General features: G+C 39.7%; 1 protein-coding gene across 1 annotated transcript in view; it reads right to left on the reverse strand.

Annotated features, from left to right (window-relative positions):
* RLF (RLF zinc finger) overlaps window positions 1-14,558 on the reverse strand; it is a 79,313-nt gene that overhangs the window by 12,328 nt on the left and 52,427 nt on the right. Inside the window, exon 6 of the mRNA XM_004025531.4 lies at window positions 5,855-5,991. Within this exon, the coding sequence (XP_004025580.3) occupies window positions 5,855-5,991 (137 nt within the window). The remainder of the gene's footprint in view (window positions 1-5,854; window positions 5,992-14,558) is intronic.

Here is a 14,558-nt window from a genome sequence, read left to right on the forward strand (position 1 = left end):
CACGCTGTCGCCCAGGCTGGAGTGCAATGGCATGATCTTGGCTCACTGCAACCTCCGCCTCCTGGGTTCAAGTGATTCTCCTGCCTCAGCCTCCCTCGAGTAGCTGGGATTACAGGCACCCACCACCACACCCAGCTAATTTTCGTATTTTTAGAGACAGGGTTTCGCTATGTTGGCCAGGCTGGTCTTGAACTCCTGACCTCAGGTGATCCTCCCACCTTGCCCTCCCAAAGTGCTGGGAGATTACATTACATGCATGAGCCACCACGCCTGGCTTTTTTTTTTTTTTTTGAGATGGAGTCTTGTTCTGTTGCCCAGGCTCGAATGCAGTGGCATGATCTCAGCTCACTGCAACCTCTGCCTCCCAAGTTCAAGCAATTCTCCTGCCTCAGCCTCCTGAGTAGCTGGCGACTACAGGCGCATGCAACTATGCCCGGCTAATTTTTGTAATTTTAGTAGAGATGGGGTTTCACCATGTTGGCCAGGCTGGTCTCGAACTCCTGACTTCAAGAGATCCACCCACTTCAGCCTCCCAGAGTACTGGGATTACACGCTCAAATAATTTTTTTCCCCCCAGATGGAGTCTTGCTCTGTCGCTCAGGCTGGAGTGCAGTGGTGCGATATTGGCTTACTGCAACCTCTGCCACCCAGGTTCAAGCGATTCTCCTGCCTCAGCCTCCCTAGTAGTTGTGATTACAGATGCCCGCCACCATCCCCAGCTATTTTTTGTATTTTTAGTGGAGACAGGGTTTCAGCATCTTGGCCAGGTTGGTCTTGAACTCCGGAACTCATGATCCACCCGCCCTGGCCTCCCAAACTGCTGGGATTACAGGCGTAAACCACCATGCCTGGCCACTCAAATAATTTTTAAAACAGTAAGTCAGAATGTCTAGGACTTGGTTTATTCCAAATTAAGTATTTCAGGCTCCAGGTATGTTAACTCCAAATAAGCATGATCAAAAATGGGCATTTTATGGTGTATTTTGTAAAAATATTTGCATAGTTATAAATTGATGTAAAATGATTACCCACCCAAATATATAAACATGCCTGAAACCACGACAGCCAGTATGTTACTCATGAGGATGCAAGATGTCACTTCAATCATCCATTCAAATCTGTACACTGGAACACTGAAATCAACATCCAATAGTAACCTACAGCCTGACAGATCAAACATGCACTAGGATAAGTTCTTCTTCAATTACTACAATAATGTGACTTTTTTAAACAAAGCCAAACATTGAAAATCATGGAAAATGATTCCACTGTATGTATGCTGCCAATGTTCAGATGATCTACTGTACCCTTGATTTAGCCCATTACCTAGCTCATTTCAACAAATTATACATACATTTATAAAAATCGGAAAGGAAATTTAGCTCTGTTAACAGCAAGAAGCACATTTTGGTAGGAATTTAGCTACTAAGCAAGAACTTTAAATTACTCTGTGTTTTGGCCAGTGTGGTGGCTCACCTGAGGTCAGGAGCTCGAGACCAGCCTGGCCCACATGGTGAAACCCTATCTCTACTAAAAATACAAAAAATTCGCCAGGCATGGTGGCTGGCACCTATAATCCCAGCTACTCAGGAGGATGAGGCAGAGAATCACTTGAACCCGGGAGGCAGAGGTTGCAGTGAGCTGAGATTGCACCATTGCACTGCAGCCTGGGTGACAAGAGTGAAACTCTATCTCAAAAACAAATGAATAAATACATACACACATATATACATACAAACATCACTCTGTGTTTCTACATAGCAAGAAGCCCATGAAGTCCAGTTAACATGTTACACTGAGATTCAGAATTTAGGTATTTTAGGAATGAAGTAAATAAAACTGTGGAATTAAGGGATGATCATCCCCTAAAAAAGGCTATTACAGAAAAAAAAATTTTTTTAAACTATTACAATAGTAATTGACCCCCATGACCTCTTTTCTCTCCCATACAATTCTGTTAAATAAAACAAATATGCTAGTCTTCGCCAGTTACTTAGGACACAACTGTGAATTAGACAACATATTGGTTGGTATATCACAGTCTAGCTGGGGCAGAACAGACATGTAACTACATCTGAAGAAATACAAATGTGTAACACAAAATTTAAGCTTAGCACATTACAGAAAGCAAAGGCCAGTCTATCAAATACTCACTGAAAGCTTACTGTGGAGGTTCAAAGTTCAACTTTATGACTTTAAAATGGCTGCAGTAATTACACCTCTCTATATACAAACATCATCTCACTCAAAATGGTCATCTTTTTCAAATGCATGACTATTCCAATTACGTTACCACTGAGAGGCATCTACAGGTAGCTTACTCCTCTAGTACTTCTTTAATTTTCTTCAACAGCCAAAAATCTTTTGGGGTCAAGATTAATAAATAAGTTAAACAATAACTGCTATAAAGTTTAAAACATTTTTACCTTTTACTGTGGTTTGTAAATGTCTCTGAGCGAAATTTCTAAAATAATAAAAACCGTTCTGAGTGACAGTTACATAGTTTTTTGTTTTTGTTTGATTTTTTGAGACAGGGTCTCATTTGTGTCACCCATACTAGAGTGCTGCAGTGTGATCTTGGCTCATCACAACCTCCACTCCCAGGCTCAAGCGATTCTCCTGCCTCAGCCTCCTGAGTAGCTGGGATTATAGGTGCGTACCACTACCATCTGGCTTTTTTTTTTTTTTTTTTTTTTGAGACGGAGTCTCGCTCTGTCACCCAGGCCAGAGTGCAATGGCGCGCGATCTCGGCTCACTGCAAGCTCTGCCTCCCAGGTTCACACCATTCTCCTGCCTCAGCCTTACGAGTAGCTGGGACTACAGGCACGCCCGCCACCAGGTCGGCTAATTTTCCGTATTTTTAGTAGAGACAGGGTTTCACTGTGTTAGCCAGGATGGTCTTGATCTCCTGACCTTGTGATCCGCCCGTCTTGGCCTCCCAAAGTGCTGGGATTACAGGCATGAGCCACCGCGCCTGGCTTTTTTTTTTTTTTTTTTTTTTTTTTTGAGACAGAGTCTTGCTCTGTCGCCCAGGCTGGAGTGCAGTGGCACGATCTCAGCTCACTGCAACCTCTGCCTCCAGGGGTCTAGCAATTCTCCTGCCTCAGCCTCCAGGGTAGCTGGGATTACAGGCACACGCCACCACGCCTGGCTAATTTTTGTATTTTAAGTAGAGATGGGTTTTCACCATGTTGGCCAGGCTAGTCTCGAACTCCTGACCTCAAATGATCCACCCGCCTCAGCCTCCCAAATTGCTGGGATTACAGGCGTGAGCTACTGCGCCTGGCCAATAGCTACATAGTTTACATTTCAAATATTATCTTCATGGTAACTACACTCAAGAATGATACTCCCAAGACATAAATTCTAGCGTATGTGTTTAAAAAAAGCATGACTACTTTTATTATTGTATTTTAACTTTATTGTCACATTTAAAAAATACTGATATCTCTCTTATCCAAAATACCACTTAATTTAAAATTTTTTTCTAAACAAATACTCCTTATGTCCCACTACCTCAAGCATAACAAAAGATCTATCTCATATGAACGGAATTCCTGTGATTAATTTTCCTTAGTAAAATTCAATGTTTTTTGTTTTTTTTTTTTTTGAGATGGAGTCACTTTTGTCTCCTGGGCTGGCATGACCTCGGCTAACTGCAACCTCCGCCTCCCAGGTTCAAGTGATTGTGGTACCTCAGGCTCCCGAGTAGCTGGGATTACAGGTGTCTGCCAAAATGCCTGGCTAATTTTTGTATTTTTAGTAGAGACGGGGTTTCACCATGTTGGTCAGGCTGGTCTTGAACTCCTGACCTCAGGTGACCCACCCACCTCGGCCTCCCAAAGTGCTGAGATTACAGGCATGAGCCATGCCTGGCCAAAATTCAATGTTTTATGTTATTCTAATATTCTAACTCCAGCATCCCACTACCCAAAAAAAAAAAAAAAAAAAAAGGCTTTCGAAAACAATGGAAGGGGGAAAAAAAAAAAAAAGATGTGGCCAGGCGCAGTGGCTCACGTCTGTAACCCTAGCACTTTGGGAGGCTGAGGCAGTGGATCACAAGGTCAGGAGTTTGAGACCAGCCTGACCAACATGGTGAAACCCAGTCTCTACCAAAAATACAAAAATTAGTCAGGCGTGGCAGTGTGCACCTGTAATCCCAGCTACTCGGGAGGCGGAGGTTGCAGTGAGCCGAGATCACACCACTGCACTCTAACCTGGGTGACAGAGCAAGACTTCGTCTCAAAAAAAAAAAAAGATGCAATTGCTCCTTGAATTGCTTGAAAGAAGCTTCCTTTTAACAAAGTGTGAAATGACTAAGATTTTCTTTCCTTTACTCATTATAGCTCCTGAGGAGGCCACAAAGGGAAATCTCCATTCATCTCTTCCTGCTACAGAAGAACAGCATTAATCCTAGAGCCACTAACAGCTCTGGAAGAGTGAATGGTGGCTGACTGAAGAAGCGGAGAAATATTTTAAACACAATCTATAACACATTCTATATATGATTTAATTTATTATTCATACTGAAAACCTAGCTATAATGGTGGATATTTTTTCATTATAAAGAAATTATATTTAAGTCCCTATCCCACTATCTCCCTTCTCACAGGAGGTATAACTCTGGCATAGTGGATTTGGTGGTAAAAAACTACAATTTGAATTTTGGCCTATGCCAAGAAAACAAGTATACAGAAAAAAAGCACTGGATTAGAAGTCTAAAACCTGGGCTTGAATCTCAGCTCTACCACTTTAGCCTTGAGACCATGGACAATTACAAGTTTTCTCTGGTCCCTATGATCCTCCCACTGCCTCACCTGTGCAATGATTATTATGAGGACTGGGTGAGATTACAGTACACAAAATTTCTACATAAAATAATAAACAAAAAGAAATATAGTAACATACAATGGTATTAACCATAAAACTATAAAAATAGACAGACGATCCAGAGGGAGATCAATGAGGGCTGAAGTACACAAAAGGCTTTACTAGGTTTTCCTATAAACAAAATGCTCATTTCCAATTTTAAGCCATCCTTAGGTTCTGAAATACTCAGAGCTCCTCTAATCAAGATAATGCAAATCCAACCCATTCTTAGAATTAAATCTCAAATATTACTTCCTCCCTGACACCTTTAATACTCTGGTATACAGTGAGCACCTCTCTCTGATCTCCTATAGCATTATCCATACCACTAATCTGATACTTACTGACAGAGAGTCTTACATTTTAGAGGTTTCCTGTGTATCAGGTTTGTCCCTTTGGCCTAAATAGATTCAATACAGTTAGAATGAAAGAACCACGGATACACTTACTGTTTCCTTTTTAGCAACTAAGTATTCTGTAGGCAAACAAGATATAAATTGAATTAAAACCAAAATAATGCAATTCAACTATATAGTTCCAAAGTTGCAAAAGAGATTACTATTCAAGTGAATTTCCTTTTTTAGTGCTAGTTTGACCTAGAAACCTAGATAATTTGATCCTTTTCATTTGTGGGTTCCCAAATAAGAATGGGGAGTGACTACCCAGAAGATACTAAAAAAATGAAAAGAAAAACAATCTAACTAACACAGGTTTGTTTCATATTGACAAAATTTTATCTTCAAGGTAGAAGACATATATTGGAGTTAACAGACAACCCATTATGGGATGATCAACAGGAACATTTTACCTTTTCTTGACTAGATTAAACCAATGATATTTTTAATTAAATGATTGTGTGTGGAAGCAAGAAGCTATTCACAGGTCATGCTAGGTTTTAAATTAGAAACAAATTAACATTTTACATAAATCCTAAATGCTATACTATGTACTAACAAATAAAGAGTGTAAAACTAAATATACTTACCAAGAACAATATACACTTGCAGTTTGGAGCTGCTGGGTAAGGTAAGTCGTACAAAGAACAAATGCTGTGTTATCCTGCCCCTCAGATTCCAGATTACAAATGATGTCTAGTACTTCCTTGCAGTCGACCTTTGCAATCTATCAAAAATGAGATGACTAAGTCAAAAAGAAAATGGTGACTTTTCAGTAAACTTTGTTATATAATGTGAAACTTCTTAATGAGGCAAAAATTAGAGACATAATTTTCTCCTGCTAATGAATGAGTCTTCTTGCATGAATATTTCACATAAGAAAATATTAAAGAAGGGAAAAGACACTATAAGGAAGTTCTACTACAGTCTCAATACAGATAAAAACATTTTTGCAGTTTAAAAAAATTACTTACAAACATTGCTACCATATAGATGAGTCAAATTATATATAATAATCTCAGGTTATTTTTACCTGAAGTATTACTATGTTTTTTTTTCTTTCCTGTTCCTGTCTTCCCCTAGTATCTATGACCACAGCTGGGTCACTCTGGTTACAGATAGTAAAACATATGGCTTATCTTCAATATCAGTGGGGCTAAAGGAGGCCAGTTCAGGAACTGTTTTAAATACAAATGCTACATTAACATCATTTTTTCGTAGAAGGAAAATATCTAGTGTATTAATGAGTTTTTCAGACCATCAAAACCCTTTTTAGAAATACATCTTTTCATTTATATGACTTAAATCTTAAAAAAACAAAAAAAAACAAATAAAAACCCTCTGGACAAATCAATCAAATTTTTCTGGGGCTCCTTTCCTTTCTCTCTTTTTTTTTTTTTTTTTGAGACAGAGTCTCGCTGTGTCGCCCAGGCCGGAGTGCAGTGGCGCGATCTCAGCTCACTGCAACCTCCGACTTCCGGGTTCAAGCCATTCTCCTGCCTCAGCCTCCAGAGTAGCTGGGACTACAGGCGCCCACCACCGTGCCCAGCTAATTTTTTATATTTTTAGTAGAGACGGGGTTTCACTGTGTTAGCCAGGATGGTCTCAATCTCCGGACCTCGTGATTCACCCGCCTTGGCCTCCCAAAGTGCTGGGATTACAGTCGTGAGCCACCGCGCCCGGCCTTTTTTTTTTTTGCATCAGAGCAAATGAGGTAAACAGCTCAACTCCTCCAGAGTGCTACGCAGTTACAAGGGGGTGGTTCTAAGGCTCTAATTTTAGTCATATCTTCAGGTAGGTGCAGAAAGGCTTTTTTTAAAGCTCAGCTCAAATGTTATTTTCTTACAGAATCCTTTCCTAACTTCTGAGGTCATGTTATTTGGTTCGCTGTCAAACACTCTCAAATTTCTCCTTTGTAGCACTTATTTCTAGAACTTTATTTTTTCAAATAAGTTTTACTGTATTATCTTGTTTTTTTGTCATATCTCAACATGACAAATCTGTAAGACTGGCAAGGCAGGCAATATTATTTCTATTTCACAAATATAAATTGAGTCCAAAGTTCATTTTTAAATTAAAAATGTTTAAATTGGGCTACTTATTCTGCCTTGGGCCAACATTTAACCTACTCATACTGGCCTTTACCTTTTATTATTTTTAGTGTTTTTAAGACAGTGTCTTACTCTGTTGCCAAGGCTGCAGTGCAGTTAGGGTAATCACGGCTCACTGAAGTTTCCATACTTCTGGGCTCAAGCGATCCTCCTGCCTCAGTTTCTCAAGGAGCTGGGACCACAGGTGTGTACCACCACACACAGTTTTGTTTTTTGTTTTGTTTTTTTTTAATTTTTGTAGAGATGAGGTCTCACTATGCTGCCCAGGCTGGTCTCAAACTCCTGGCCTCCAGTGATCCCTCCTCCCTCAGCCTCTCAAAGTGTTGGGATTATAGTTGTGAACCAATGCCCTGGCCCTATTATTTTACTTTTTTATGCACTTTCACTGTGGCTCTCCAGCTAGACTATAAACTTGAGGACAAGAGCACAGCTCTATAAATAATATCCCAAATCCACTGTAAACAAAATCCTGTAAGAAGAAAAATAGCCATATCAAAATGTATGTGCCTAGCAAAGCAGTGCCATTTGCTAAATACCTGCACCATGCTAAGTACTGGAGATGCAAGCCAATCTAATTTTTGCCCTAATGGATATCACAGTCTAGTCAGGGTTATTAGTAAGGAAGCAGTTACTAAGAATCAAATAGCTACAATGAGAGAGTATACTTTTTAAAAATACCTTTGTTAGGAAGAATCTAACTCAAATTTGGGGACCAAAAAAGACTTTCTGGGTAAAGTGGCACCTAAGATGAGTAGGAATGAATGAGTAGGAATAAGCCATGGGAAAGAGAGAGTGAACTGAGAAAGATAGTCCAGGACAAGAAAAACACATGCAGTGGCCTAATAAGAGTGAGCATGGCATAGAAACAGAAATAAAATATTTCAGTATAGTTGTGGGTAACCCAGCAAAAACTGTGGGAGCATCAACTCTTGAGAGTTGCTAGGAGTAGAAGCACTTTTGTTTTTTTCTTTTCTTTTTTGAGACAGAGTCTCGCTCTGTCGCCCAAGCTGGACTGCAGTGGCGTGATCTTGGCTCACTGCAACCTCTGCCTCTCAGGTTCAAGTGATTCTCCTGTCTCAGCCCCTCAAGTAGCTGGGATTACTACACCACGCCCGGCTAATTTTTTAATATTTTTAGTTTCACCATGTTAGCCAGGATGGTCTCAATCTCCTGACCTCATGATCTGCCTGCCTCAGCCTCCCAAAGTGCTGGGATTACAGGCGTGAGCCACCGCACCTGGCCGGTACTTCTGTTTTTCTATTATCATTATCTCCATGCCTTCTAAGTTACCACAGGGGTTGTTGGTAAACATGCTCCTGCACTGGCCTAAACAAGCAAAGTTTAACTTTCTCTACCAATGTCTCAAATTAAACTTAACTTTCTCCAATTATGCAGTTTCAGCAAATACTAACATTCTTTTAATTAGCTCTTAATATTGCCGTTTACCTGGCATTTTAAAATACACGAATATGCCTGATAATTAAATTTCTGATCAAGAGGTTCATAACTCCTAAGCATGGTATCTCACACACACATTTTCATTACCTATTAACTTGACTGTTTTACTTCCATCAAGGTTTCTATTGTGAAGGCGGAACTAGTTTATAGTGGGGGCTTTGTATAAGCTTCCAATTCAAGAGCTCATTTGCCTTGCACCCACTTATCTGAGCTAATATTACAGGAATATCACTCTAGACTTATTTTCCACTGTCATTTAACTAAATGAGACATCTGATCATTTTTACAAATGAGAAAAACTGAAGCCAGAGTTTTTTCATATCTGTTATCTGTTCTTCCTTATAGACTCTAAATCCCTTGAAAACAGGTACTAGATCTTATTTTATACTTTTATCCCCCTTAGCACCTGTTTTAGGATCTTCACATGACAAGCACTCAGTTAATATCCTTTGACTTGAAGAGAATCTCAGTATTATGCCCCAAATACCTGTACCTTCTTGAATATAGAGGAAAAAAGATACGATAAAGAAATAAAAGTAAATAAATAACTGAAAAAATTCATGTAAATTAAAATGAGATAACACCTCACTAATAAAATATGGTTATACTACTTGTCCTCAATCTTTTGCAATAAATACCTAAGACCACACTAAAAAACAAATATATGCTACAAAATACTTCTCAGCTAAAGTAAATTAAAATGAAGGTCACCAACAAACTTTTGAGAGTTTTAATGAGTATCCAGGAAACATACTTAAGATACTGAAACAATTTTTTGTTCTTAAATATAATTTCTAGTCCTGGGGCTTACAATTCTATAGCTGTTAAGACAAACTGAACACGTGTTTCAAAGAATCAATTATGTTTACTAACTATTTTACCACTAAAATGTAAGTTCCCTGAGGGCAAAAGTCTGTTTCTTTCACCACTGTATCTTCAGTGCCTACAACAGTGCCAGACCCATGAATGAACATCAATAACTATTTGTTAGAATGAAAAATAACTATAAGATAAATAACATGAAGAATAAATGGGACAGAAGACTGAAGACAGGAAGAATAATACTGACTGAAGGAAGCCACAAAGATTCCAAGGAAAAGAATTCTCGGGGAGATAGCAGTCTAGATGGATAGGGGAGAATGTAGCCCAAAAATAAAAAGCTGGAATGAGCAAACTAATTAACATGAGAGTAATTGTGGCATGTGAGGAGGGAAAAGGTTATCTGATGTAACGGCAATGCGTGATGTCACGTAGCTGACACTCAGTGAATGAAAGGTTAAATTAAACAAGTTTAGAGACTTAGGATAGAGCTAAATCATACACTGGGGGAAAGACAGACTGAATAAGGCCATGTCACAGAGTTGTGCAGTTTTGCGTGGCACAAAAGTAACCAGCCAAGGGAGTTAGTGGGGGCTGAAATTCAGTCCACTTGTCAAGCCCCAGTGAGGCTTTTACCCTCAGAAGGCGGAAGACCTTTGAAAGGCAACCATATGAAGGTGGAGTTAGAGGGTGATGGTACTTTTTGCTGATTTCCACAAAGTTATCATACAGGCCAATGATAACAGAAGACTAAAGGATCTGAAACTTACGGGGTTTTATGGGGAAAACAGATAATTTTGTTGTTTTCACTTGGATATACATCCAAAAGAAATCACTTGAAATCTGTAGTTTAATTACTATTTACTAGATTTCTGCTAATTACAAAAATATTTACGATAGAAAACCTAGAAAACAGAATAAAAACTATCCTTAAATCTTACAACTCAATGATAACCAGTATTAACAATGTGAATTTTTTTCCAATATTATGTCTACATACACGTTACACAGCATGGGTTTAATATGTGACTACTGCAAATATATACATATTTTAAAGAAAGGTGATACTATGCTGGTTATATGTTACTTCTTTTACCTTATGCTATGTTGTGACTTAAGTAGGAGTTGGGTTTTTCTTTCTTTCTTTCTTTTTTTGAGACGGATTGCTCTGTTGCCCAGGCTGGAGTGCAGTGGCGCAATCTCGGGTCACTGCAACCTCCGCCTTCCGGGTTCATGCAATTCTCCTGCCTCAGCCTTCCGAGTAGCTGAGACTACAGGCGTGCGCTCCCGCGCCCAGCTAATTTTTTGTATTTTAGTAGAGATGGGGTTTCACCGTGTTGCCCAGGCTGGTCTTGAACTCCTGACCTCAGGCAATCTGCTCGCCTCGGCTTCCCAAAGTGCTAGGATTACTGGAGTGAGCCACTGCACCCGGCCCATTTGTTTTTTACTATAAGAGACAGGGTCTTGCTCCGTGGCCCAGGCTAGAGTGTAGTGGTACGATGGCAGCTCACTGCAGCCTCGAACTCCTAGGTACCAGTGACCCTCTCTCCTGCCTCAGCCTCCAAGGTAGCTGGGACTACAGTCACCCGCCATCATGCCCAGTTTATTTTATTATTTTTTTGTAGAGATGGAGTTTCATATTGTTGCCGAGGTTGGTCTTGAACTCCTGGCCTCAAACGTTCCCCCAACCTAAGCCTCCCAAAGAGCTACGATTACAGGCATGAGTCACCATACCCAGCCTTAAGTAAGAGTTTTTACAGATGTATTCAACAGCCCAGAAAAAAAGGAGAAGGTGAGGAGAATATAGAGGCAAAGAGATCAATAAGAACAGAAGTGGCATGAGTGGACACTCTGGAATTCTTGTCTCTTTTTTTGGAGACAGAGTCTCACTCTGTCACCCAGGTTGGAGTGCAGTGGCACGATCTCAGCTCATTGCAACCTCCGCCTCCTGGGTTCATCCAATTCTGCCTCGGCCTCCTGAGTAGCTGGGATTACAGGTGCGTGTCACCACACCTCGCTAATTTTTGTATTTTTAGTAGAGACGGGGTTTCACCATGTTGTCCAGGCTGGACTCGAACTCCTGACCTCAAGTGATCTGCCCGCCTCTGCCTCCCAAAGTGCTGGGACTACAGGCGTGAGCCACTGTACCTGGCCTGGTTTGTGGTTTTCTTTCTTAGGATGCCTTTGTTTGGTTTTAGTATCAAAGTAATACTGGCTTCATAGCATAAGTTGGGAAGTGTTCCCTCTTTTTCTATTTTTTGGAATACTTTGTGAAGGACTGGTATTAATTCTTCTGTAAATGTTTTGTCCAGTGAGGCCCTGTGGATGTGGGAAATTTTTAAATTACCCTCTTTACTAGTCATAGGTATATTCAGATTTTCTATTTATCTGTGAGTCAGTTTCTGTGGGTTTCTTTCTCTTTTTTTTTTTTTAGACAGAGTTTCGCTCTTGTTGCCCAAGCTGGAGAGCAACGGCACAATCTCGGCTCACTGCAACCTCTGCCTCCCGGGTTCAAGCGATTCTCCTGCCTCAGCCTCCTGAGTAGCTGGGACTACAGGTGTGTGCCACCACGCCCAGCTGATTTGTTTTTTGTATTTTTAGTAGAGACGGGGTTTTACCATGTTAGCTAGGCTGGTCTCAAACTTCTGGCCTCAGGTGATCCATCCGCCTTGGCCTCCCAAAGAGCTAGGATTACAGGCGTTGAGCCTCCGCACCTGGCCTCAGTGGGTTTTATCTTTCTAGAAATTTGTTCATTTCATCCAGTAATGTAATTTGTTGGCAAACAGTTGTTCAGAGTATTCCTTTATAATCCTTTTTATTTCTGTAAGGTTGATGGTATCTCCTTTTTTATTCCTGATTTGAGTATTCTCTTTGTTCTTGTTCAGCCTAACTGAAAGTATATCAATTTTGTCAATCTTTTCAAAGAACTTTATTACTTTTCTTTATTGATTTTATATTCTCTATTTCATTTATTTATACTCTAATCTTTATTATTTCCTTCCTTCTGCTTGCTTTCAGTTTAATTTGCTCTTCTTTTTCTAGTTTCTTAAGGTGAATCATTAGGTTATTGGCTTAAGATATTTCTTTTTTAAAATCAACATTTTACAAATAGAAATTTCCCTCCATAAATATTGGTATGTTGTGTTTCATCATTCATCTCAAAGTATTTTCTGGGCTGGGCATGGTGGCTCATGCCTGTAGTCCCAACACTTTGGGAGGCTGAAGTGGGAGGACCACGTGAGCCCAGGAGGTTCAAGGCTGCAGTGAACTATGATTCTGCCACTGCACTCCAGTCTGAGGGACAGAGTGAGACCCTGTCTCAAAAACAACAAAACAAAATACAACAAAAACTTACTTTCTAATTTCTTTTTTTTTCTTTAATCCATTGCTTATTTGGGAAGGTAGGTTAAATTTCACTTATTTGCGAATTTCCCAAATTTCCTTCTGCTATTGGTTTCTAATTTTATTTTACTGTAGTTAGAGAACATACTTTATGTATTTCAATCCTTTAAAATTTATTTAGGTTTGTTTTATGGGCTAACACATGGTCTATCCTGGAGAATAGACCATGTGCATTTGAGAAGAATGTATATTTAGCTGCTGTTGGGTGGAGTAGTCTATAGATGTCTGCTCAGTCCAGTTGGTTTATAGTATTGTTTAAGTCTTCCATTTCTTTGTTGCCTAGTTGTTCTACCCATTATTCAGAGTGGGTATTAAAGTCTCCAACTCTCATATTTGAATTGTCCATTTGCCGCTTTGATTCTGCTATTTCATGCATTTTGGGCTCTATCATTTCTCAGACTGGACAAGTTTGCTGATTCTTTCTTCTGGTAATTCAAATTTGACGCTGACCTTCTCTAGTGAATTAACTTGAGTTGCTGCACTTTTTGACTTCAGAATTTCATTTTGGTTTTTTATAATTTGTCTTTTAACTGATATTCTCTATTTACTGAGACATTGTTCTCATACTTTAGTTTTTTTTTTTTTTTTTTTTTTTTTGAGACAGGCTCACTCTTGCCCAGGTGGGAGTGCAGTGGCATGATCACAGCTCACTGCAGCCTTGACCTCCCAGGCTCAAGTGATCCTCCCACCCCGGTCTCATGAATAGCTGGGACTACAGGTGCACACTACCACACCCAGCTAATTTGAAAAATTTTTTTGTAGACACAGGGTCTCTACATGTTGCACATGTAGATGTTGCTCAGGCTGGTCTCAAGAGCTCCTCCCACCTCGGCCTCCCAAAGTGCTGGGATTACAGGTGTGAGGCACCTCACCTGGCCTCCTTTAATTCTTTAAGCATGTTTCCTTTAGTTCTCTAAATATATAGTTGGGCCTCACTATTTGCAGATTCTGTATTTGTGTATTAGCCTACTTGCTAAAATTTATTTGTAAAACCCCCCAATCAATAATCAGAGCACCTTTGTGGTCACTTCACAAACATGCGCAGTGTGACAAAAAAATTTGAGCCACCTGACAGGCATATTACCAGCTGAGGTCAAAGGTGATATTCTTATGAGATTTATTTCTTTTTCTTGAGTAAAACCTCCTCAGATTGCTGTAAAGCCTTTATTTTTCAGAGTTCTAAAAAAGTTAATCTTATCCACTCTCTGGTTTCAAATGGTGATTAGAACTCTTAATTTCCAGCTCAGACCTCTCCTCTAAGTCTCACATTGTGTGAACACTGTCTGTTGTTTCTCTCCCTTTTGTCTTGTTCATTCTTGTATCCCCATTGCCCAGCAGACACCTCCAATGAATGTATACTGAATAAATGGAAGGCATTTCTGCATTATTTCTTGTAATTACATGTGAACCTAAAATTACCTCAAAATAAAATATCTAATTTTACTTAAAAAAGAAAAAGGATCACCTTGGCCACTGCAGAAAATAAATTAGGAAAAGGCAAGAT

The sequence above is a fragment of the Gorilla gorilla genome, chromosome 1, assembly GCF_029281585.2.
Source record: "Gorilla gorilla gorilla isolate KB3781 chromosome 1, NHGRI_mGorGor1-v2.1_pri, whole genome shotgun sequence".
Classification (NCBI taxonomy): Eukaryota; Metazoa; Chordata; class Mammalia; order Primates; family Hominidae; genus Gorilla; species Gorilla gorilla.